Below are 25,005 nucleotides of genomic sequence, written 5' to 3'. Positions count from 1 at the left end.
CCCTCCCTCCTCCCATCCCCCCCACCCCCGGCGCCCCCCCCCCAATGTCCAGGAATTTCCCAACCTGGAGTTGGCAACACAATTTCCTTCCCACCCAACAGCCAACCTACCTTTATCTGCCTCTCTGTCTGCAACTTTCCATCTCCACACGCCTCCCCCACAGCCTCTACCTAGGAAAATTACAGTTTTTCTCCACAGTGGGGACCAAAACAGCTTACATTATTCTCTCCTACTTTTTATCTGCACAACAACCCAGCTTTCATAGGGGGGCTGCTGATGAACAGTAGCAAGCAGCTGGGCCTACTTGAGTCATGCAAATCAGGTGGTATCAAGTCACCCAGAGGGTGCAGCCGAGGGATGCCAGCCGCCAGGTGGGACCTGGGGATCCCCTGTAATTCCTGCTCATTTCCAGACTACAGAGATAACTTCCCATGGAGAAAATGGATGCTTTGGAGGGTGGACTCTGTGACATTGTACCCCACTGAGGTCCCTGTCCTCCCCAGGCTCCACCCCCAAATCTCCAGGAGTGTCCCAGCCTGGACCTGGCAACCTTATCCAGAATCCCCTGTCGGTGGCCAGGGGGGGAACCTGGCGACCCTAAAGTGCTGCCAGGCCTAGGCTTGGCAACCTCTAAAGGGGCCTGAAGGAAAAACCCCCCCTCCAGACTTACAACTGAACACAAGGCAGCAGAGATCTGTCTCCCAGGAGAAAATGACTGTTTTAAAAGGTGGACTCTGTGGCATTATACCCGGCTGAGACCTCTCCCTTCCCCAATCCCACCTCAAAACCTCTAGGGACTCCCCAGGCCAGGCCCCAAGGCTCCCTCCCTCCCTGAAAGGCCAACGGAGGCCTGGAAAAGAGCCCTTCCCCCGCACCCTTTGACTCACAGAGCCGGTTAGAAGCCTCTTCTCCCCCCCCGCCCTGAACGTTCTAACCTCTCTCTCACAGTTGATGCCTGGAGTTAGATCCCTGCTGCAGAGGCCATTTCAAAAGCTTTTTTGGGGAATTCAGCCATCCCTGGAGAGATTTCCTTACTTTTTCGATTTTTGTGCAAATACAGGAAGTGTACTAAGCAAATAGAAGCAGGTTCTGAGGCAGACGGAGCTGCCTTTTCCTCAGACTAAGGTGCACACGTGGGGACTGGCCCACGTGTACACAAACCTCCCCCAGCCCCCCAGCTGCCCCCTCCGTGTTGATTTAAGTATCCGCACGGAGGGGGCAAGTTGGGAATTAGGTATATAGATGATTTATTATTAACATTTTTACCCCGCCCTCCCCACGAACGGGCTCAGGGCGGCTTACATGAGGGCACAAGCCCATACATAAAAACAGTATTTATTATTTATTATCTATTTATTTTATTTAAAACATTTATTAGTTTCCTTTCTGCCTTTTAGGAACTTAAGGCAGCTTACAATGTAAATAATAAAATACAATAAAATAAATAAAAACAACTAATTAAATTCAATTTATAAAACTTCCATTAGACAGAAGAAATACCATCCTGAATAAAATTGTCTTCAGCTGCCTCCTGAAGATTGAGAGTGAGGAGGCCAGGTGTACCTCCCTGGGGAGGTTGTTCTACATCTGCTACTGGATGGCCACCCAGATACCACCCCACATAATCTGGCTGAGGGTTTGGAGGCTGTGGTGGGGTGGTAGATACCACCCCACATAATCTGGCTGAGGGTTTGGAGGCTGTGGTGGGATGGTTAAAAAAGAGTAGGCTGAGGCTGAATCCGACAAAGACGGAGGTTCTGTGGCTGGGGGATGCATCAGAGCTGGGGCACAGACTTCCCACCCTTGATGGGGTGCCACTAACACCGATGCAATCTTTCAGGACTTTGGGCATGGTCATGGATGCCCCCTTAACTATGGGAGCCCAGGTCACAAATATTGCCAGATTGGCATTTTTCCATCTATGCCAAGCATGGCAATTGGCCCCTTTTCTGTCGCGTCCTGACCTAGCCCCAGTAATCCATGCAATAGTCACCTCCAGATTAGACTGCTGTAACTCACTCAACACTGTCCTTCCCTTGAGGCTGACCCGGAAACTCCAGCTGATCCAGAATGCAGCCATGCAAGTCCTGACGGGAACACCATGGACTGCAAATATACAACCTGTGTCGTGCCTGCTACGCTGGCTTCTAGTGGAGTAATGAGTTCAACTCAAGGTGTTAGTACTGATCTTTAAGGCCTTGAGCGGCCTGGGACCTGCTTATCTTTGGGATCATCTCCTCTGGTATGTCTCCGGGAGAGTGCTACGCTCTGCTAAAAGCAATTTGTTGGTGATCCCTGGTCCTAAAGATATCCGGCTGTCTTCGACCAAAGCCAGTGATTTCTTGGCCCTGGCTCCAACTTGGTGGAACTCTCTGCCAACCTCCATCAGGGCCCTGCAGGACTTATTGCAATTTCACAGGGCCTGTAAGGCAGAGATTTTCTGCCAGGCTTTTGGTTGAGGACAGCGACGGATTCCATCATATCTAGCACCCTTTTCTTCCATTTTTCCCACTTCAACCTCCTCCTTAACCTGCCCATGAACAGTCCAGAGTAGCTTTTTGGTGAAAATTAAGAATGCCAACTGGAGACTATTAAATTAAAGGTAATTGATTTGTTGATTTTAATCTGAAATTTTGTACTGTTTTTAACCTGTTGTAAATTGCCCGGAGCCTTGTATACTCAGGGATTGGCCAACCAGAAATTTAATTAGTAATACTACTACTACTACTACTACTACTTATTATTATTATTATTATTATTATTATTATTATTATTATTATTAGGCTGCCACTGAAAAGGCCCTCTCTCATGGACCTGTCAGACTTCATAAGAATAGGGAGCATCCTCTAAAGTGAAGAAAGAACCTCCCTGTTCCATTGCCTTAAATATTGCCACATATGTCTTTAGGTCATCATCCAAGTTCTAGAATATTTTTGCTTTTATGACAGGAAGGTCAGAGTTCTACCAATCCAATTCAGGCTGGGAAAATGCAAAAAAAATTCCAGTAAAGGTTGGATGTCCCAACCTTAAAAACAAATTAGACAGTTTTGCGCTATAATACCAAAAATTGTATTCGTGCTTGCATGTAAAATCTGATTAAGAACATTGTGGTAGGGGGAGGTGGCTGATAAGATTACTATATCAGACAAGAAACCAATATCATGTTTGGCTCAATACAGCTGATGGTTATCGATCATTAATGGCAAAGCTGGTCAAATCTTCTCTGTCACAGTTTTAAAATAGATGCAACTCCCTAAGTAAGCCAATCCAAAGATCATCTGTGGCTGCGGTCACACGGGCAGGAAAATGGGGGGGGGAGCGTGGCTGTTTGCCCCGGGGCAAAATAATGCACGGTTGCGCAAGCAGACATCCCGTGGAGATCCCGTGGTGGGGGGAGGTGCCGATCACACCACAATCCTGCGGCGCGGCAAAAGAGCGGCGCGCCGTGGCAAACGGGTGGGGTTTCTTCTGTACACCGCCGTGTGCGCATGCCCCATTGGGTGCTTGTGCGCATCCCGAGGACACTTGAAAAAAAAAACCTTTTTGCGAGGGGACATGGGCGGGCGCCGGATGCCATGGGATTCCACGTGAAATGCGATCATGCGCCCGCCTTTGCCCCGCTGTTTCTGGAAACTAGTACCTCCGAGGTACTAGTTTTTTACCGCGCATCTTCGGAGTGAAGCCTCGGGTGAGCCGCGGGAGCTCTATGCTTTCCAGATGTGGCGGTGAGATCACGCCAGGAAAATCCGCCTATCTTCCATCTCTCTAGTGTGCCTAATGCTCCGTGTGACCGCAGTCTGTATTTATCTGTTGTTGGTTGCATGTGTTAAACAGAAAAAGTCACAAAGATGTGACACTGGTGAAATACTGTAGTAAATGTCCATATATGTTGCTCTCTGTGTGTCCCGAGAACCAGTGAGAATGATTAAGATAATACTCTATATGTTCCGATTTGGGGAAAGATTGGTCAGAGAACCATTTCAGGTGACATTGCAGGTAGACACCTCAGCTGACTGCTTGAGAAAGAGTTTGGTAAACATTATGTAGTAATTTTGCTTCTCTATGGATCTCTGCAACAGATGTTATGAACCCCAAATTACTACATTAGCTTAGTCAACAACAACAAAAAGTTGTGAAACAAATAAACCAGCAAAGGTTTATTCAAGATATGAGCTTTCGTGTGCAGGCACACTTTGTCAAATACATTTGAAAGGAAGCTAGATTTCAAACTTATAGATACAGGCTGAAAAGCAAATTAACGGCCCCGGTCACACGAGCAGGAAACTGCGGGGGGGAAGCGTGGCAGTGTGCCCCGGGGCAAACTAAGGCGCCGTTACCTGACCAGACCTCCCGTGGAGGTACCGTGGAGGTACCGTGGAGATCCCGTGGGAAGGGAGAGGTGTCGATCGCAGCACAATCCCGCGCGCAAAAACGAAGTGCGCGGTTCGGCAAACTGGTTAGTTTTTTTTTCTGTACAGCACGACTGCGCATGCTCGGTAGGGTGCTTTTGCGCATCCACGAAGACATGGGGGAAAAAACGTTTTCGCGAGGACGGGAACATGGGCGGGCGCCGGATGCCTCCGGAAACGCCATCCGACGCCTGCCCTTGCCCCGCGGCTTCCGGATACTAGTACCTCCGAGGTACTAGTATTTTGCTGCGCGGTTTCAGCGGGAAGCCTCGTTTGAGCCCCGGGTGTGCTACGCTTCCCAGATGTGCTGGTGGGATCGCGTCCGGAAACTCCGCATGTCTTCCGTCTGACTAGGGTGGCTAATGTTCCGTGTGACCGCAGCCAACATATAACATGATGCAGATGCTTTAAGATATTCAAAGTGAAACTAATTAACAAGCAAAAGTTATAAGGTCAATAGTTGTTTTGATTTAATTAAGAGGGGGAAAGGAGAGCAAGGTAATAAGTCAAAATAGGGGATAAAAGTGAGAAGGCATCTTTTCTAATTGTGGGAAGTAAACGGAGAGTCACCATTAACAGTTAATTGTTGTTAACTCAGGTGTGGAGTTAACTTAACAGGAAAACATTCCATTATTCCTTGCATTACATTCAGTATTCTAATATACTATTCTGAAAAAGAAATACACCAAAATACACAGGAAGCATAGAAGAAGAAGAAGAGATTGGATTTATACCCCGCCCTTCACTTGGAGTCTCAGAGCGGCTTACAAACTCCTCTCCCTTCCCCTCCCCACAACAGACACCCTGTGAGGTGGGTGGGGCTGAGAGAACTGACACAAACTGCTCTTTTTCAAGGACAGCTGTGCCAGAGCTTGTGACTGACCCAAGGTCACATCAGCAGGAGCAAGTGGAGGAGTGGGGAATCAAACCCGGTTCTCCCAGATTAGAGTCCACGCACTTAACCACTACACCAAACTGGCTCCCTTCTTGTTGTGTTGTCTGGGTGTATGTATGGGACTAGAGCTTGCAATAAACCCAGATGCCAACTTTGCTGCCACATACACCCAGACAACACAGTCACTGGACCTAACATCAACTACACCAGTAAAGGCTAATTCACTTGCTCATCTTCTAACATTGTATATGCCATTAAATGTCAGCAATGCCCTTCAGTTCTCTACATAGGACAAACAGGACAAACCCTGCACCAGAGGATAAATGGACACAAATCTGACATCAGGAATCACAAGACTGAGAAACCTGTAGGAGAACACTTCAGCCTTCCCGAACATTCAATGATGGAACTCAGAGTAGCTGTTTTATTACTTCAGGAACAGAATGGAAAGGGAGATTGCTGAATTACAAGTTATTACAACACTTGGAACAAAAACCTCCCCAACCTCAGGGATATTGGTTTCTTATTCAGGGCCAGTGCCAGGGTTTTTTGCACACTAGGCGAGGCTACCTTCTGCCCCCCCCCCCCCGGGCACCCACCAATTTTCAAACATAAATGCATTTTAGAAAGAATGAAAAACACAAAATGTGAAATTGCTAATTTCATTTTTTAATTGTGAGATCAAGTAATACAATCTCTGAAAATCTCTGATTTTCTCTCTCGAACAGAAAAACACAAATCACAAAGCATTTTGAAAAATCCTGTTAATTGTGATGTTGAAATTTAAGTCTCTTTAATGTTTCCATTTCAGGCACATCAGAATCTCATTTTGCATGCCTTTTCTACGCCACCTCCTCACTGCTGTGTGCTTCTAAACCCTGTCTTTCTAAGCCAGTTTGGTGCAGTGGTTAAGAGTGGTGGACTCTAATCTGAGAACTGGGTTTGATTCCCCACTCCTCCATATGCATCCAGCTGGGTGGCCTTGGCAGTGTTTGGGAGGGAAAGGACTTCAATGGGTATAATACCATAGAGTCCACCTTCTGAAGTGGCCATTTTCTACAAGTGAACTGATCTCTGTTGCCAAAATATCAGTTGTAATAGCATGAGATCTTCACTCCAGCCACCACCTGAAACAAGAACCAGGCCAGCCCCCCCCCCTTCATTTGTGGAGCTGGTGCCTTCCCTGACCAGGAGAGGTGTCACCCACCCAGGCTTTCATGCCTACAGTTGCAAAGTGTCTTGCTAACTGCTGGGACTTGTTGCTCCATCTGCCCTCAGCTGGAGGGCCGCCACAACATGGGGCTTCTTTTGCCTCTCTCCTTAATTAGACGGGGGGGGGGAGCGAGAGCTGAATGCATGGCACCTGGCTGAAAAAGGATTAGGCAGCTAGAGACCGGGAAGCCAGACGGGGAGAGCCACCTTCAAAGAAGATACTGTATTGTCTGCATCTCTCTGCGCTTTATCAGTCCCTAACACTCTGCTCACCTCTCTCTGTACAGCAGCAGCCCTTCCTCCTTGCAACTGGAAGTCTATAATGGAACAGGGAACAGTTGCGGCCAGATGGTACATTACCACCAAGAGACTTTCTAGTTTGGTAACTTCCCTGTTTCTCTTTTCTAGACCTCTCCATCCTTGGGAAGGGAAGGGAAGAGGGAGGTGCTGCTGTCTGTTTCTTTTTTAAAAATCTGCATCTTGTAAGAAAGTGAAGGCTGCTCCGTTTGGACTTTTGTCCTGATGGGCAATTTTTGCCTCAAAAGTTGGTAAAGTGCAGTAACAGAGGGCTTGGCTGGCTCCCTGTAAGCTGGTAGAGGACGAGAAGGAAGAAGAGAAATTTTTACTCACTTTTCTTCTTTGAGGAGGAGAAGGAGCCCCTCCTGGCCAAAGAGAGGGAGCCACTGAGCGAGTGAAAGGAGATAGGGATGCTACTGCTTGCAACAGGCAGGAGCAGCAGTCAGGCTGAGTAACACGTCCCCAGGAGACAAGCAGGAGAGCGACATGTGATGCGTCTACAGAGGAGGGTGAGTGAGGGTGAGAGGTGGTGCTGAGTGGGCCGGGGGGCGAGGCAAGGGGCGCACTAGCTGATGGCTCCGGCACCACTTCTGCGTCCCCACCACTGCTGCCGGCATGCGGGGAAGGAGCCTTGTGGCGGTGCGCTGGGGGCGCCTCATCCCTCAGGCTGGGCTGGGCAGCGAGGGTGGCCACTCTCTGCTGGGATCCGCCACCGCTGCCTAATGACAGAGCAGGTGGCTCCCACTCCTCAGCACTGCCACTTTCCCTCCCTGCTGCCCAAGGGGGCGCCCAGGGCTCTGCGGCCAGGACACATCTTCTGGCAGCGAGTTGAGCAGGGCTTTTGGCGAGGGTGGGGGGGCCAGGATGGGGTGACAGGCCAGTGCGGCGCCCCCTTTAAAGGGCCTCTCTAGGCAACTGCCTAATCTGTGTCCATAGACGGTCTGGCCCTGTTCTTATCTCATTACATATGCTAACTCATTCAGTCCTCACATATATATTTTCAACAAGAAGTACTATACATCCTCTGTTCTACTGCTTCAGACCAACATGGCTGACCACCTGAAAAAAGAGTTGTGGTTATGCATCAAGGCATCCTATTTACTATTCCTACATTAGCAGTGCAGTTTTGAAGGTGCTTTCAAAGATAAGTTGACAGAAATGTCACAAGAAGTAACTTCAGTATGGGAATTAAGAGAACTTTTTGGCAAACATACCTTTTTCATCAGCTGCAGTCACTCACGAGCTGTGCCTTGGATCAGCTTGTATTGCCTTTGCTGTTTGGCATACAACTTGAGCACTGTGGCAGTTAGCTTTGCAGCTGCCTTTTCCATACATGCTTTGTGGCTGCAAATCTTCTACTAGGGATTGTTGTGTACACATGATGTGCGAATGAATACTTTCATAATAATATCAGCTAGCCAATTTAGACCACATGTTGTGGGTACAGGACAGCCCTGGATCAACCGTTAAGCAAAATAAGCATGTGCTTAGGGCACCAAGGGAAGGAGGCACCACAGAGGTGGGTTTTGCTTATATTGCTTACAGCTATTTAGTGTTAAATAATATATATATTTTAAAAGATCTATATTTAATTTAGTTGTCTGGTCTGGCCTGGGAGATGGCCTGGAAGAAAACTGAATTTTTAATCTCTTATTTCACCTTCTGCACTTATTGAGTCTTAATGTCTTGTCAGTAAGCAATGGAAGGGGCTGAGGGGCACCATTGTTGGACAATGGTTAGGGCATCAGTTCGCCTTAATCCGGCCATGGTACAGGATCACTATGTTTAATATTAGGAAGGAAGGAAGGAAGGAAGGAAGGAAGGAAGGAAGGAAGGAAGGAAGGGGGGAGAGCGAGAGAGAGAGAGAGAGAGAGAGAGAGAGAAAGAAAGAGAGAAAGAAAGAAAGAAAGAAAGGAAGGAAGGAAGGGGGGAGAGCGAGAGAGAGAGAGAGAGAGAGAGAGAGAAAGAAAGAAAGAAAGAAAGAAAGAAAGAAAGAAAGAAAGAAAGAAAGAAAGAAAGAAAGAAAGAAAGAAAGAAAGAAAGAAGGACTTGCAAAGTAAGGGAGATAAGGCCAGTGAATTTTCATCCTGGCAGAAATTTGATGGTAAAAAAACATTGCTAACTTACTACTAGTCTTGTTTTGGGGCACATTGAGTGTGCATGGGAATGTATACTGGTCCATTATGAGAGATACTAAATTGATGTGGTACTGATTATCTCTGAAACCAACATGTGGCCCTATAATACTAATACAGAATAAATCACATGCAACAATAATATTTTGGTGAAAGGTGAATAGACTGAGCTGTGGTTATTGAGACCATTAAAGAGAAAAGTAGTCAGAAACAAGGAATAAGCTGTCTATTTAAGGCTTAAGTGGCACTTGGTGACTACTTTAAGGTTTTATCATGTCTGTCCAGTATCCAGATCATATCACATACCATCAGGAAGATGACCAGGGGAATTTGTCTTCATGGATGAAGATTTTATACTAGTCAAATATGAAATTTTAATTTTTGTTAAATAAGGACCACATATTTTACTTCCCAGATTCTGTAACTAGATTTGACTGATACTTGGGGATTCTGTGTTGTGGTGTCTCAAAGTTAACATTTATTTATCAATATCAGCTCCCTTAATGTTACTCACTGTATTATTACTTATTGTTATACAACATGACAATTTATAATTATGGTATTATAATATTATAATTATGTTAAGATGTATTAATAATTGTATGTCTCTATAAAAGGGAAAAAAATAAATTTTAAAAAAGTTAACATTTATGTACTGCTGTACTTTTAGATACTGATAGATTGTTGTCTTCATTATTGTTCATAAAATGGGTCCTGTGAATGTGGTTATAAGTATATTTTAGTATTGGTAACTATGAATATTTTTTAAAGAAAGGATTGCATACTCTGCAGATGTTGCATGCTCTGTAGATCATTGATGGCACTGGGGCTGCTACAAGGGTATTCTGCCACTGTTTTGTCATAAGGTTAGATGTGTCAGCTTCAAGAAGCTAAGAGCTAAAAGCATGGATATCCCACAGTTCATCTCTCACTGTAAATACTGATGTAACAGAGCAAATGGGCAAAGTACATTTTCACACAAGAAATGGAGAGAAGAGGAATTTTTAAAAAATGCCTTTGGGAAGGTGTCATGATCTGCGTAGGCCTCTGGAGATCTGTGCAGGACTGGGCCTAGTGAGGCCTAAGAGACCTGCCTGGGAGTGGGAAGCAGACAGCCTACAATCCCCACAAGGTTTTGCACCAGCTGTAACCAATGGGGGTCGAGAAATTCTCTGAGGAGATTATTTATATACTTGGTGGTCGGTTAAACTGTGTTCTTGTCCTCTCCACGGTCTTTGCCTCTCACAGAGCTAAGCTGAGAAGACTGGTCTGGGAGAAAGATCCCTCACTGGGGACAGTGAGTACAGGCAGAAGCCTGGCATAAGAGAGCTGTAGGGCTTGAGTAGTAACAGTTAAGGAGTAATAGGTACCTGTGTTAGCTTTGTGTTTCTTTTTGCTTTTCAACACTGTTATGTATTTTAAAGCACCTTGTCTTGTCTTGTTTTTCCCCTGCCCAGTACTATAATAATAAACCCTTTTTGTTCAATTGTTTCTCTGCCTGGTCATCACGCTTACGTTTCTCGGCTACAAAGGGGCAATTTGAAGGGACTTGGGAGGGTACCCTGGGCCTTCTCAATATACCTAAGTCCAGGGTGGTGGCAGCAGAAGGTGGCAACCCGCTGGGGTCATGAAAGAAGGAAATGGGCTCGGCTTCTCATTTTGTTTCAAAGAACTATACAAAGGCTGTGATCACACACATAATTAGCCCCGCCACAGGAGCGAATGCCGGGTGGATTTAAAGGGCGAGATCAGATGTAAACATATGGGAAGCGCCCCGCACCCGTCGGCAACTCGTTTTGCTCCACCGCAGAAGCGGAGTAAAAAGACACTGGGGAAAGTCCAGTAGCAAACATGTTGCTACGGGCCACGGACGGACTTTCCCCTGTCTGATCGCTCCAGCACACTCTCGTGGTGTTGGGATGGTCTGATTCCCCCCCCCTTCTCAGTATGCGCATCATTGCACACTCCATAGGGAGCCCTCAGTGCTGAGATGCAATTCATCAATTCCCCGTTTAAGCGCATCAGGAACAAAAAAAAACCCTGACTCACCCATTGTGCGTCTGATCATGCAGTGGTGGGCTGCCCCTGCAGCTTCAAAGGACTGTGTGATCACACAACTGCGGATCAAATTCCTCCAAAGGAAATAGCCTTGCCCCCCCCCCGCATTATCTCGTGCAAAGACTATCTAATAACTATATTACCATAAATGTTCATGAAATAACAAAATGATATTACCATAGAAATAGATAACTCATTTTCCAATGAGTGGAAAGCTTTTCTTTCCAAGGCAAGAGGTATAATTCCCTTTCTGACCAAGTGGAAAGCCACTGCTCTTCTTTCTTCCACTTCAACTTAGACTAGACTAGGCATGTAGTAGCTTTAAGAGCTCATTTATACCAGGCTGTCCCAAGCACTAAAGGCCCTATTATACACTGGTTAGTTGACCATGCCATCCCTGAGTGAAAGGTGCTGGGGATTACATGGCACTGGCTACTGACTGGCTGCATTAACCCACTTCCAAATGAGCTATGATGTTTATGTTGGTAGCTGCCCCAAGAAGGAAACAGAGGCATTTACCTTGGTACCTGCAAGTATATATTTCTAATATTATTAATACTTGGGCACAGTCCGTTCTCCAAAAAAATTAGGCAGGAATTTTTAATTTTTTGAGTACTATTTGATTCCAACATGGCAGCAGAAGAATGCAAAGATTCCTTGAAAAGTATTAAACAACACTGATTTTTGAATCTAAAAGAATGTGAGGTATTTTACAGAACCAAATAAATATCAGAACTGCCCATCTTTAAAAACTGGCAGGCTATTTTTCAATTACTAAAGCAAGTTTTTTTCTTTTTGCTAGGCACTGAGCAGTTGCTTTATTATTTTATTTCAAAAGAATAAAGCACAGTATTGCCAGTGATGCAACATCAAAGCAGTAAGTATTCAACCACATTCCAAGAAACTTCTTTTGAATGCCTACTGAAAGCTCAATAAATTTGTGCTGCTTTGGATTTCTGATACAACATGCAAAAAAGCAGGGGTCTTTTGGGGCCGGAGCATGCCAGAGCGCCGCTCCAAGAGCCCAGGAGCTGGCAAAATGGCGGCGGCAGCAAGCCCCACCCCCAGCTTCCCCCGCTACGGCTTGTTGCCAGCCTCTTGGGGCCCGCGCTGGAGTGCTGCAGCCCCAGGGAGGCCGGAGCACTGCGGGCCGGAGGAGGCCAGGAGAGCACCCCCGCCACCGCCTCCGGCCAGCGCCGGAGCGCTGTAGGCCAGAGGAGGCCAGGAGAGCCACCCGCCGCCTCCTCCAGCCAGCACCAGAGCGCTGCGGGCCGGAGGAGGCCGGGAGAGCCCCCCTGCCGCCGCCGCCTCCGGAGCGCAAATTCTGAATAAATGTAGAGCTTATATACATCTCTTCATAATGGGGAACAGCAAATACTCCTTTCTTTATTATTGTGAAAGCATGAGAAGGTGTGTCACTGACCCATGTTTTTTGGATATTCAGGAGGATGGGAAATCACCATTTGTGGATGAGGATAATACTCATGACTAAAGAGCCATTAAGTTGCTACTATAAACACTCCAATGTGGTTTGAGATATTGTGAAAAGCTCCCTAGCTCCAAGATGCTTTAAGCCAGTTGTTCACCATAAGCTGGGGTTTTCATGCAATCAAATTTAAAGCAACCCTCACATGCCAAAGATTTGTGTGCACCAACCTTTCATTAGGTTTCCTTAAATTCCAATTCCTGAGGATTACAATGTTAGTCTATTGGAAACAAAATAAATAGGAATCTTGTTCCACCTTAGCCTAATATTTTAAAAGTCCAATCTAACTCTTTCAGCTTATTCCCTGTCAGAAAAAGAGCAAGGTTGTAATGCTATTAGTGATCTCTTATTAATTGCCAGCATTCAAGCCTGAAGAAAAACAACCAAAATAGAATTTTTACAAGCAGGAAACCTACAAGGAATTGCAGGGTAGATTTCCATCTCCCTCACTATTTACTTCTTTCCCCTCCTTGAAATCCCCCATAGCCTCGCTCCCTTTCCGGCCTCCTCTCCTTCCCATCCACCATACAGTTGTCTTCTCCCCATCTTAGGTTTTCCACCCTGTGCTAGCCTAGCACTCTTTACCCAGGAAAACTATGGCCCAGTTGCACGGTGATGGTTGTCAGCGCAGGACCAGTTGCACAGTGAAGAATTGTAAAGACTTGCAAAGGGCACCCGTTTTCCCATCTTAACTTCCCCACACTATTTCTTCTTTCCCTCCACCTGAAAACCCCCACATTCTCAACTATCTCTGCTTCCTTCTCTCCTTCACCTACCCACCAATCTTTTATCTGCTCACCCATCTTCAGATATATTATTTTATTTATTTACTTCATTTATAGCCCACCTTTCTCCACAATGGGCATGAAAGCACCTTATTTCATTCTTCTGTGAAAGCACCTTATTTCATTCTTCTCTTCTCCATTTTATCCTCTGAACAACCCATGAGCAAGGGCACCCTGGGAGTGAAAAACTCTGTCGAAGGGCCCCTCCCCATTCTGAGGCTGCTTAACCAGTTGGCCCACTGCTGCTTTCCTCAAGTGCTGTTTCCCTTGTCTTGTGAGGGCCAGGCACTGCATGCCTCACCTTGGCCAAGCTGGCTGGGCAGCTCCTTTGTTGTGTACCGAGTACAACCGTGCATGCGGTTGGGTCCGCACGTGGCCATGCGAAGGGCCCTAGCTTTGCTCATAGAGACAACAGCCCAAACGGACCCTAGCGCACACCTATCAGAGGGCTAGGATCCGAAAAGGGACCTATGGGACTCCAGTGCACTGTAAATAGTATATCACGGGTGTGGGTGTGTGTTTGGGGTGTGGTTTACATGGGGATATAAGCTGGCCGCAGGCCAGACTAAGCATCTCCAGTTATCCTGTAACTTAATAAAGTATGAGCTGAAATCACTCCTCAATGCATCAGACTCAGTACTTTATACTGGCGACGAAGGTGGGATACGAATGATCGAACCGGACCCCCACGCTGACACAAGCACCGCAGCATGCATGAACCTCCAGAACACTACGCCCCGCACTGCTGGACCCCGGATCCAGCATCGCATCATGCCCCACTTCTCCGGTCACCGCACCTTGCGCCGCTCCTAGAAACCCTCCGCCACGTGGGGCACAAGCTCAGGAGAACATCCCAGAATTCGATGCTGCCCATCCTGAGCAGTGGGAAACATGGATCAAACGCCTGGAATACTATGTTGACTTCCACAACATCACAGACAAGGGTAAGAAGGAAACCCTAATGCTAAGCTCCTGTGGAATCGACACACTCCAGCTACTAAAAGATCTGATAGCCCCGAAGACTATGAGAGGCCACATTCGCAGAGCTGGAGACAGAGTTCACGGATCATTTCACACCAAAACCAACAAAAATAGCCGAGCGCATCGCATGCCTCCAGGGCTCTGACGAAACCGAAACTGACTTCCTGGCGGGCCTTCACCGAACAGCCACCTGATGTGAGTTCCCCAGCCTCAGTGACACACTGATGAACCAGTTCGTCGTGGGCTTCTGGGAACCCAAGCTGCGCTGCAAGCTTGCTAGCCACAACGACCTGACCCTGGACAAAGCTTTAAGGGAAGCCACAGCATATGAGAAATCGCATCAAGAGCGCCGTGGCCAGGACAGTCCCCTTCACAAATGCATCCCCAGCCTCCGGCGCATCCGACGAAGAGGAAGTCTTGCAGGTACGCCACCCGCCTCAGCAGAATCCACGACCCCCGGCATCAGCAACCGCGCCTCCCAAGAAGCAGGTCACCTCAGCATCCTGTGCCAGCTGTGGGGAGGTGCACGAACGAAGAGCCTGCCATTTTTGCAATGCCATTTGCTGGTCCTGCGGCAAACAAGGACACATCGCCCAAGCATGCCGCTCCCGAGGAACGAGATGGAAGATGACCACCCACCAGGAGTCAATGGATCTACATACCCTAACCGTCAACCACCAGCAGCACCAGGTAATGAACTTGCCCCCAGATGCCCCCAACAAAATGCATGCTACGGTTTTAATAGAGGGGTCCCCCTGTAGAATGGAGTTAGACACGGGTTCATCTTTCTCTAAAATCTCGGCACAAACCCTAAAGAAGCTCTGCCCACGGGCGGGGGACCCCTCCTGATTAAGCCACAGGGCCTGACACTGCGGGACTTCCAAAATAATCCGGTAGCCATCAGGGGATGGGACAAGTTCAGGGTGCAGTACAAGGACTTTGACGGACTGTTAGACTTGCTGGTGGTGGAAAAGAGGCTCACGAGCCTGTTGGGATTTTCATGGTTTGGGCTGCTGGGTTTCGGGGTGACGGGAGTTAATCTAGTATGGCCACAAGACTTTAACTCGGCATGCGACAAGTTCCCGGGGGTGTTTGAGGGCACGCTCAGCCGGTACTCTGGACCCCCGGTTACACTGGAACCCTACAGGTCTACCCTGCAGTGAGGCCCATCCGTATGAAGGCCAGACAGCCCCCGTTTGCACTAAAGCCCAAAATCAAGGCAGACCTAGACCGCCCTGTAGAACAGGGGGTAAAGGAACCCGTGACACACGCCCAGTGGGAGACCCCCATAGTCACACCGGTGAAGCCAAATAAGGATGTCAGAATTTGCACAGATTATAAATGTACCCTGAATAAGGCACTCCATGCGTACCCAATACCGGTGGTCAGCCATGTCTTAGCCTCTCTAGCTGGGGCATAGGTTTTTGGCAAACTGGACTGGGCCCACGTATACCAGCAACTACTGGTGGACGAAGCCACCGCTGAGGCCCAGACTATTGTTATGCACGGGGGGGGGGGTTTCAAAGTAAAGTAGCTACAGTTCAGAATGAGCGTGGCACCAGGGATCTTTCAAAATCTCATGGATAGTCTCCTCAAAGGCATCCCCAGAGTCCAGCCATTTTTTTATGACGTTCTGATCGCGGCTTCAGACTCCAAGACCTTTACGGCGTGGCTCAGGACTGTGCTTCAGTGATTCGACACTGCCAGTCTCAAGGTGAAGTGGGAAAAGTGCCTCCTGATAGTGCCGCAGGTAGAGTTCTTGGGGTTCTCAGTTGATGCCCAAGGAATCCACAACATGGACAAAAAGATTAGGGCAATCGTTCAAGCGCCTCCCTCTCGTCCAAGGCAGAACTTCAAGCCTTCTTGGGACTTAAATTTTTTTATTATTCCTTTCTGCCCCACAAGGCCGCCATGGCAGAGCCACTCCACCACCTCCTGGATAAACATGCCCCCTGGGTCTGGGGCCCCAAGCACGCCACCGCCTTTCGGGCGGTGAAGGAACTGTTATTGTCCAACGTGGTCCTTGTCCATTTTGACGAGGCCTTGCCTGTGGTGTTGGCTTGCAATGTGTCTTTCGTCGGTTGCCAACTTATTCATGCAAACGTTAGAATCCCAATGGATCAACAATGTAATTTCTAACCCTTACTTTGCACACATCATTATGTATAAAAGATATATTGATGACGTGTTCCTTATCTTAGACTCTGAAAACATTGCTTTTGAATTTATAGAATTTATAGAATGGATAAATTCCATACACCATTCCATTAAATTTACTGCAACAACTTGCAAACAACAGGTACACTTTCTTGATACTTCTGTCTTTGTCCATGAAGGTAAACTGGCAGTACGTCCATACAGGAAGGAAATAGATAAGATCTCTTACTTGCACTTCACTTCTTTGCATGTAGCACATGTTAGAAACAATATTCCCTATGGACAATTTCTTAGATTAAAAAGGAACTCTACTTTAGAGCAAGATTACCATGTAGAAGCCAGTAAAATGCAAAAGGATTTCCTAGAGAGAGGTTACCCTTCACACATAGTGACTTCAGCACGCCAACAAGCTGATATGAAAGCCAGACAGGACTTATTTAAAGAGATACACACTTCATCTAGCCATAACATAAATTGGGCTATTGACTACACTTCACTGGCATATTCCATTAAGAAGGTTGTCCTTAAACATTGGCACATTTTAAGTGATGTGCCAGGATGTAACAACAAACCCTTTATAGGGTTTAGGAAAACTTCTACCATTAAGGATTTGTTGGTCCATGCAGACCTAAAGGTGGATGTTAATACTGATAACAGTCCTAATGGACATTTCAGATGCCTTAGATGTGCAGCATGTCCATTAAGTTGGGACACCAAATGCATTGAATTTTCTGATATCAATTTTAAGTTGGTACTTAAGAGCTATTCTTCAAGCTCCCCTCGTAGACCATTTTGTTTCTAAAGGACAGAGATATGACTTTAAATTTGTAGTTCTAGAAGTCATTAAATCTAATAAATATGACAGAAAGGATATACGTAAGGTCCTTTTGAAGAGAGAAGCATTCTGGATGTACAGACTAAACACCATACATCCACATGGTCTGAATGCATCTTTAGATCTGAGTTGTTTTCTATAAATCCTATTCTTTAGTGTTTCAGTGTTAGGACACCCAGCCATTGTTCAGTTTTTATGTACGTCGATTCTGGAGCTATCCATGATTGTGTGAACTCAATATAAGTTAGGAACTACCAACACCTGGTTAACACATAAGCTTTATTCTGTTTGAGAGATGTTCTTCACCATTACTTATGCAATGAAATAGGTGGTAAGTAGGTTTGAACATTTTCTTTCTCACATAGGCTTTGGTTCTATACAATTATACTTAGTTATCCAGTCTGGTTTCATTGCTTTGCTATATTTTTTAGAAACTATTGAACTCCATATGAATTGGGCAGCTTTTCCATTAAAGTGCAATTTTTCATACATCATCAAGTAAGGCTTTGCACCAATTCTATGTTATTTTGATGTACAATTACCAAGATGCAAGTATTGATGTTGACATATATATTATATTATTTATAAGCTTATAGACTCTTGGTTAGAAGAAGACGTTTGTCGTAACAGCATTGCATTCCGGAGACCACCGCCCCGTCGTTGTCATCTTCTATCTTTATGTATCTGAACTTACACATTTGAATGTATTATTATCACTTTTGTACATTTCATATTTAGAACTTTAGCAAGCAGCCAGACCTTGGTGAGTCATGCAAGTAATGTTGTATTGTCACCCTGATGAGTCCTCCCCCAAAGGCCAAAGCAATCCTGGAAAGGGTCTTATACCCTCCCCCTGTCTTGTACTGACAAACCTAGTCTGTTGTGGTTGCCTAGCAATGGCCACTGAGGGCATCCTTTATAAAAGCTACAGGCTATATCTTTTCAAGGTTTTATAACCCTTCCATGGTGTGTTTTTTAAAGATTTTTTAAGATTTCAGATTTTTCTTCAAACATGGGGCAATTTTCAGATTTGTCGAAAGATCCATCTTAGCCCTTCACAGGTCCAACCTTCACTATTAGGATATATGATTTCAGGTGTAGGGTTGCCAGCTCCAGGTTGGGAAATACCTGAAGATTTTGTGGGTGGAGCCTGAGGAAGGTGGGGTTTGGGGAGGGGAGGAACTTTAATGGGGTATACCTTATAATATCATAGAGTTCACCTTTTAAAACAGCCATTTTCTCCAGAAGAACTGATCTCTGGCACCTGGAGATCAGCTGTAATTCCAGGATATCTCCAGCCACCACTTGGAAGCTGGCAACCCTATGGAAAAGGGATATAAAAACTGGGGATTTTGACTGAAATTTAGTTAACACACTAATATACTGGATAATAATATAGTGAATAGTCCCACTGCAAAGGAGTAAATGTCTCCTTAACCTCAAACTCCAGAATCATCTCAGCTCTCTCAAACATGGGCTTCTCACTTTGGTCTCTCTCCCCACCCCTTCCAAGACTGTACCTTTCCAGCCCTCACAGGAAGGTCCTCACAGAGGCTCCCCAGAAATAACCTCCCTTAGATGGCAGTGTTTTTAAACCTCGACCTGTAGGCAAAAGTAGCCTATAATTATTTGATAATAATAAATAATTTCTTAAAGGTTTACATTTCATGGAATAGAGCCTCTTGGCTATAGTCTATTGAATCATATCTTGGGATTAAAAAATCATTAGTCTTTTAGGCACCCAACATATGCTTGCCAACCTCCAGGTGGTGCCTGGAGATCCCCTGGGATCACAACTGATCTCCAGGCAACAGAGATCAGTTCACCTGGAGAAAATGGCTGCTTTGGAAGGTGGATTCTATGGCATTATACCCCACAAGTTCCTCCCCTCCCCAAACCCCACCCTTCTCAGGCTTCACCCCCAAAATCTCCAGATATTTCCAAACTAGGAGCTGGCAACTCAAACCCGAAAACTCTTGTTCATTCTTATTAGAATTTCAGTAGGCTGTATTGATTGAGCTGAGGAAGTGGAATGTGCAGTAGCCACTAATAAGGAGCTGAAGGGCATTAAGCAAAACTGGAGTATGAGGTTTGGTCATGACTCATTCCACCCAGCCTCCAATCAAACTGCTGTAATCGATGCATGTGGGAGCAGTGCAAATGTGGAGTACTGTTGGCCCACATGACAATACATGTTTTTCAGTTACTTGCAGTTCCACACTTCCTGTTTTATGTTTTGCTTTGCAGCTGCTTTGACCATGACCTTTCCTTTCATTTTTATGACATCCTATTTTGTTAGCTCAGTTCTCAGCTTCACACTATGCTATTAAAATAGTTGCTGTAAGACAATGACATTAAAGAGGAAGAAGATGTAATTCCATTCATAGTCCGATTTAGTACAGTAAAATCTCTAAAGGATGGCTAAATCATAATAACATAAGCATTACAGAGCTCCAGCCAGATGGTTAGTGTTTTAAGAAACAACATGCAGGTGTCAAAACAACATAAAATATTTTTCTGGCTTAGTGATTAGTAAAATTAATTAAACTGGCCTCCTTCAATTTCAGGCTGGAAAAAGAACTGACTTCCAGTAGCCAACAAATGCTCTATTCCTAAAAGAAGTATCGAAATGTAGGCTTCAAATTTCAGCCCACCAACTGTTTTCAAAGTTCAGATAAAGGCCAGTGACCAGAGAGGTGGTTAATATATTCAAACAACAGAGAGACCAAATTGATTGTGTTCCAGACTTGCGTACATACTCCAATAATTTTTCTATGCTCCAAGGAACAGTAAGTCGGTCAGATCACTTAATTAGCCAGATGCTTGGGTGATGCATCTTTTTATTACTGCATTAAGGTCCTAACAAAGGACATTGGAAGATACCTGAACAGAGTAAACCAGCATTCTGGATCTGATATTTTCCTTCCATTAACAATCTGGTACATCTAAATCTGCCTTAAATCTCAGCAAGAAAAATGAGCTATAAATAAAGCAAATAATTAATGAGCAGTACACTTCTGGTTTTATCCACTGCAGGAAGAAATTCAAGCCCTTAATACTTAATATCAAGACAGCTAACATTTAGAGCAGAGATAGATGCCTCAGTTTTACATAGTGCCCCATTATGAATGACTAAGCTGTATTTCATAAATTGAACTTGTTACATAAATAGTGTTTCATTATATCCAGTAAAATACCCAGTATATGAAACTCTATTATCTTGCCTGAGATTAAGGGAACTGTGAAGCTGGTATTACAGGTGGCAATTTTCAATATACACAACCCTCTCCCTTCCAAGCCACCATATAACTACCACATTGGTGAACCATGGAAGAATCTCTCTTTTCTCTTCTTTCTCTCTTTCTTGCCATTTTCTTGTCCATTTCTTTTTCTTTCCCACCTCACCTAGGTCTTATCAGGTATAGAACTATTGATCTTTAAGTACCTTCTCACCCATCACTGTATCCTCCACCATGAATGGGTTACACATGCAGAATGGCTTTGCAAAAAAAATCTTTACGATGCTTTATCTTGTGCTTTTCTTGCAGAAATGCCAGGAAGGTTTTTTCCAAGCATTTTCAGGAGAATGCACTCCTTGTAATTGCAACAACAATGCATATAGATGTCTCGATGGATCGGGAGTATGTCTCGTAAGTAGTCTTTCTTGGTTACTAAATCTACAAATGACTTTCAGTGCAAAGAAAGTAAACGGCCTATTAGTGACATCTGGAAAGAAAATTCAAATCATTAACAGAATCTCTGCATTTTCCCACTTCCTCTGGTGCATTAGGAGAACTAAAAATTACCAATTTATACATGCATGTTTATTCTTGATGTCTGCAGTGTCATGGAATATAAGAATACAGAAAATTCCGCTGGATCAGAACAAAACTCCATTTAATACAGCATCCTGTTTCCCACATATGCTCTCAAATGACTTTGGAGCAAAGCACAGAGGCTGGAGCCTTCCCCTGTTATTGCCACCACTACCACCCTGCAGATCGTATTCAAGGGAACAAAGCCTCTGAACACTTCCATTTAGCCACAGTGATGTCATCACAGATTAACATCTGAAAAGTACTGAGACTTACTTAGTGAATTCAGCTCTCTTACTTTATTCGGAGAAGAACAAGACAAGGAAGCTGGCTCGCAGGCCGGTTTATATGCCCCAAGGAAAAAACACACACACACCACACTCGTGAATGGTCTATTTACACTGGTTAGATTATTCCTGGAGACCCTAGGTTCCCGATTGGCTGGGAACTAGGATCCAAGCTTGTATTGTGCTTGGGAACGAAGCTCAGGTACCTCTCCTGACTGCATGTGGAACCGGCCGAAACAAGATTGAGCACATGGCTAGGTCAGGACACAACAACATCAAAGGCAAAACTTTCATATCAGCTAAGTAAACAACAATGCAATCCTATGCAGAGTTAACCTGGTTCAGGGCCATTAATTTCAATGGTCTTACACTGACCTTTGCATAAGATTGTACTGTAAATTATATGACTCAGCCCTCACGGTCCAAAGATTCCCATTTTGGAGCAGAAGAACAGGAAGGAATTTTTATCCAGGTCAGATTCCCTATTGAATCCAGAAGGATCCTCTGGATATTTCTGCCCTTACAGTGGTTGCCTTTTGTTAATCTCTTTAAAACACTTGGAGGACCTAGGTAGAAATTTTATTGGTCACAAAATGGGATTTCTAAACTTCATATATCTCCCATAATTTCTAGTCCCTTAGTTTTTCCATTAATAACAAATTTAATTCCCAAATCCCCAAGGACCACCCCCCCACACACTGCTCAGAGGACATCACCATCCAAGAGCGGGGTGGTGGTGGGATTTTTTGGTACATTACATTTTGTCTATGACATCATGGACTTGCTGATCATTTCTGACTAGTAGCAAGAAATCATCTTAACAGAGGATTGTCTCTGGCATTCATAGCAAGGAGCCTGAATTTGTGATGTGTGGATGAGGGTTTCAGTGAGGGTCCAAAATCCCAGGGTCAGAAGAGAAGGATATGTTTTGCTGCTTTTGCAGTACTGTCCCAAAGCTAAAGTAAAGTAAGGTTAAAGATACATCTACTCATAATGACCTCCATTACTGAGGTCCAATCCTGTTCCTGCCTTTATATGCTGCATCATCATCTGCATACCAGGCCTGTTGCTGTTTTAGATAGATGGATGGATGGAAAGGTGACATTTACTTTACTGAATATTTGTGCATGTTTTTCACCAAGTTTATATGAACCATTTGGATTAAAAGTATACTAAAAGGTTTAAGAATAACTTGGAAGATCATGGGAAATGAATTAATAACTCAAATGTAGGTTTTTGCAAATAGATGGATGTGCATATAATCACTACACTGCGACAAAGACCTAACTCATGCATGGTGCTGCCAGTCCCATGTAAATAGTCTGAATGACACTGCAAACAGGTTGAACAGATATGAACCTTTTGGCATAAGTACAAACAGGGGTCGTTTCGTAGAAAAAGAGCTAGGGGAACTCATTAGCATAATTCATTAGCATATGCCAAACCCCCTTACATCACCAGAAGTGTGTCATAAGGCCACACCCCCTGACAACACCGGAAGTGTGTCATAAGGCCACACACCCTGCCCCCAACGGTCCCGGCCGCCACTGCCGGCCTTGCAGCTCCACTGCCGAGCCCCATGAGGGGCCCGGCGGTGGACCTGCAAGGCCGGCGGGAGTGCAAGGAAGCCCCGCGAAAGCCCTCCCTGGCCCCAGGCAGGCAGGGGTGGGGAGAGGCAGGGAGGAAGCAACTTACCCACCCTCTTCTCCTGCCTCTTCCTGGCTGAATGAGGGCCGGAAGCAGGGCGGCCGGAAGCAGGGGGCGGGGCTTCGTCATGTATCCCGCCCCCGTACCTCACCCGGGGGAACTGCGATCCCCCGCGTTCCCCCCCGAAATGACCTCTGAGTACAAAACAACTGTGCATGCTTGTCTGTGCCCACATTTGCTACCGATATATTAGATTAGAAAGTATATATCATTAATTTTAAAAAGTTATTTTAACCTTAAATGGAAAACACAGATCACTCATGCCAAGAGTTTAAGGATCTCCACACTGTAATGCCCTCCCCAGGCAAGGAATAATTCCCTACAGAGCATAAGTCTTCTATATCCAACTATAATACTGGTACATACATCAAATGCTTGATTCCTTAATTAAAAGTACACCATTGCTCAATCTATTTTTAATACATGGGACATTAGATATTACAGGCAAAGAAAATAGTCAGCACATTTTCAGCTGTGTATAAGCTTTAATGTATGTTATAGAGAGACAGATTGCCTCGCCTACAAAAAGTTCATTAATCAGCTGTATCGGACACATTGATAACTCATCCATAGGATGTGAAAAGGAATGATTTGCACTTAGTTCTGATCTTAGAACAGCATGATCAATAAATGCTGGAGACATCTTGCATTTATTTGGCCTTTTCTGTTCAAACATGGATCGGAATTTTGCTTTTTACTATTCATTTTTTCTAAAGGGACTTGTTATCTAAGTAACCTTAATTTTTTAAAAAGTGAAAATAGTGCTTTGCAGAGCTGGTGAAGGTCATTCACATGTTATATCCTGATAGGGGTTACCCTCCTCCAGGTGGGGCCCGGGCCTGGTGGGGTTGCCAGCTCTAGGTTGGGAAATAGCTGGAGATTTGGGAGGTGGAGCCTGGGGAGGGCAGGGTTTGGGGAGGAACCTCTGAGGGACATAATGCCACAAAGTCCACCTTCCAAAGCATTCCTTTTCTCCAGAAGATCTTGGTCATCTGGAGATCAACTATAATAGTGGGAGATCTCCAGGTACTACCTGGAGGTTGGCAATCCTAGGGCCTGGAGATCTCCTGGAGTTATGACTGATATCCAGACTAAAGGGATCAGTTCTCCTGGAGAAAATGACTGCTTTGGAGGGTGGACTCTGTGATATTATACTCCACTGAAGTCCCACCTCTCCCCAAACCCTGCCCTCCCCAGGTTCTACCTCCAGATCTCCAGGAATTTCCCAACCCATATTTGGCAACTGTGTGTCCTGATCAGTCAGATTTGAATTGGAAGTATTCCTATCCATTTTCCATCTTGCAAGCACTGAAAAGGGACTCTTTGAAAAGTGGCCTTGAAATTTAAGATTACAGTTTTAATCATTTCTGCATTTTACTCAACTAATCTATGTTTGCATGGAAGTCTGTGTTCTTCACTAGAGCTGAGTTAGCTAATTGTTGGCATGTCATTTATCTGGGATAAGAACAATGGCCTCTCACAAAGGAAAATTATTCCTGGTATGCAGGGGTCATTTCCTGCAGGAGCGCACAGGAGCGGAGCTCCGGCAGTAAAGAGCCCAGGGGGCGGGCACATGCAACAAGCCCCACCCCCTGCTCTCAGCAGCCCTCAGTCAGAGCAAGAAGCATCCAGGTAAGTTGCAGAGCTCCCCCCCCCCGGCCCAAAACAGTCCAGTGGCACCTTTAAGACCAAGTTTTATTCAGGCACAAGCTCTCCCTCCTTTGCGAGAACAGACCTGCAGGTCCCCCCCCCCAATAGCTAGCAATCCGAAACAGTCCAGTGGAGCCTGAGCAGTGGGTGTTGCCTTCTGACACACGTCCGGTGATGTCAGGGGGTGTGGCATATGCAAATAAGTTATGCTAATGAGTTATGCTAATGAGCTCCTGCACCTCTGTCTCTACGAAATGACCCCTGCTGGTATGCTCCATTATCAACTGAGAAATTAT

At 45.4% G+C, this 25,005-nt stretch overlaps 1 protein-coding gene across 1 annotated transcript in view; it reads left to right on the top strand.

Annotated features, from left to right (window-relative positions):
• LAMA4 (laminin subunit alpha 4) overlaps window positions 1-25,005 on the top strand; it is a 155,022-nt gene that overhangs the window by 22,494 nt on the left and 107,523 nt on the right. Inside the window, exon 2 of the mRNA XM_015412680.1 lies at window positions 20,799-20,900. Within this exon, the coding sequence (XP_015268166.1) occupies window positions 20,799-20,900 (102 nt within the window). The remainder of the gene's footprint in view (window positions 1-20,798; window positions 20,901-25,005) is intronic.

The sequence above is a fragment of the Gekko japonicus genome, unplaced genomic scaffold (genome assembly GCF_001447785.1).
Source record: "Gekko japonicus isolate JY-2015 unplaced genomic scaffold, Gekko_japonicus_V1.1 scaffold410, whole genome shotgun sequence".
NCBI classification, from domain to species: Eukaryota; Metazoa; Chordata; class Lepidosauria; order Squamata; family Gekkonidae; genus Gekko; species Gekko japonicus.
Note: the sequence above shows the minus strand (reverse complement) of the source record. Positions and strands in the feature narration are given on the sequence as shown.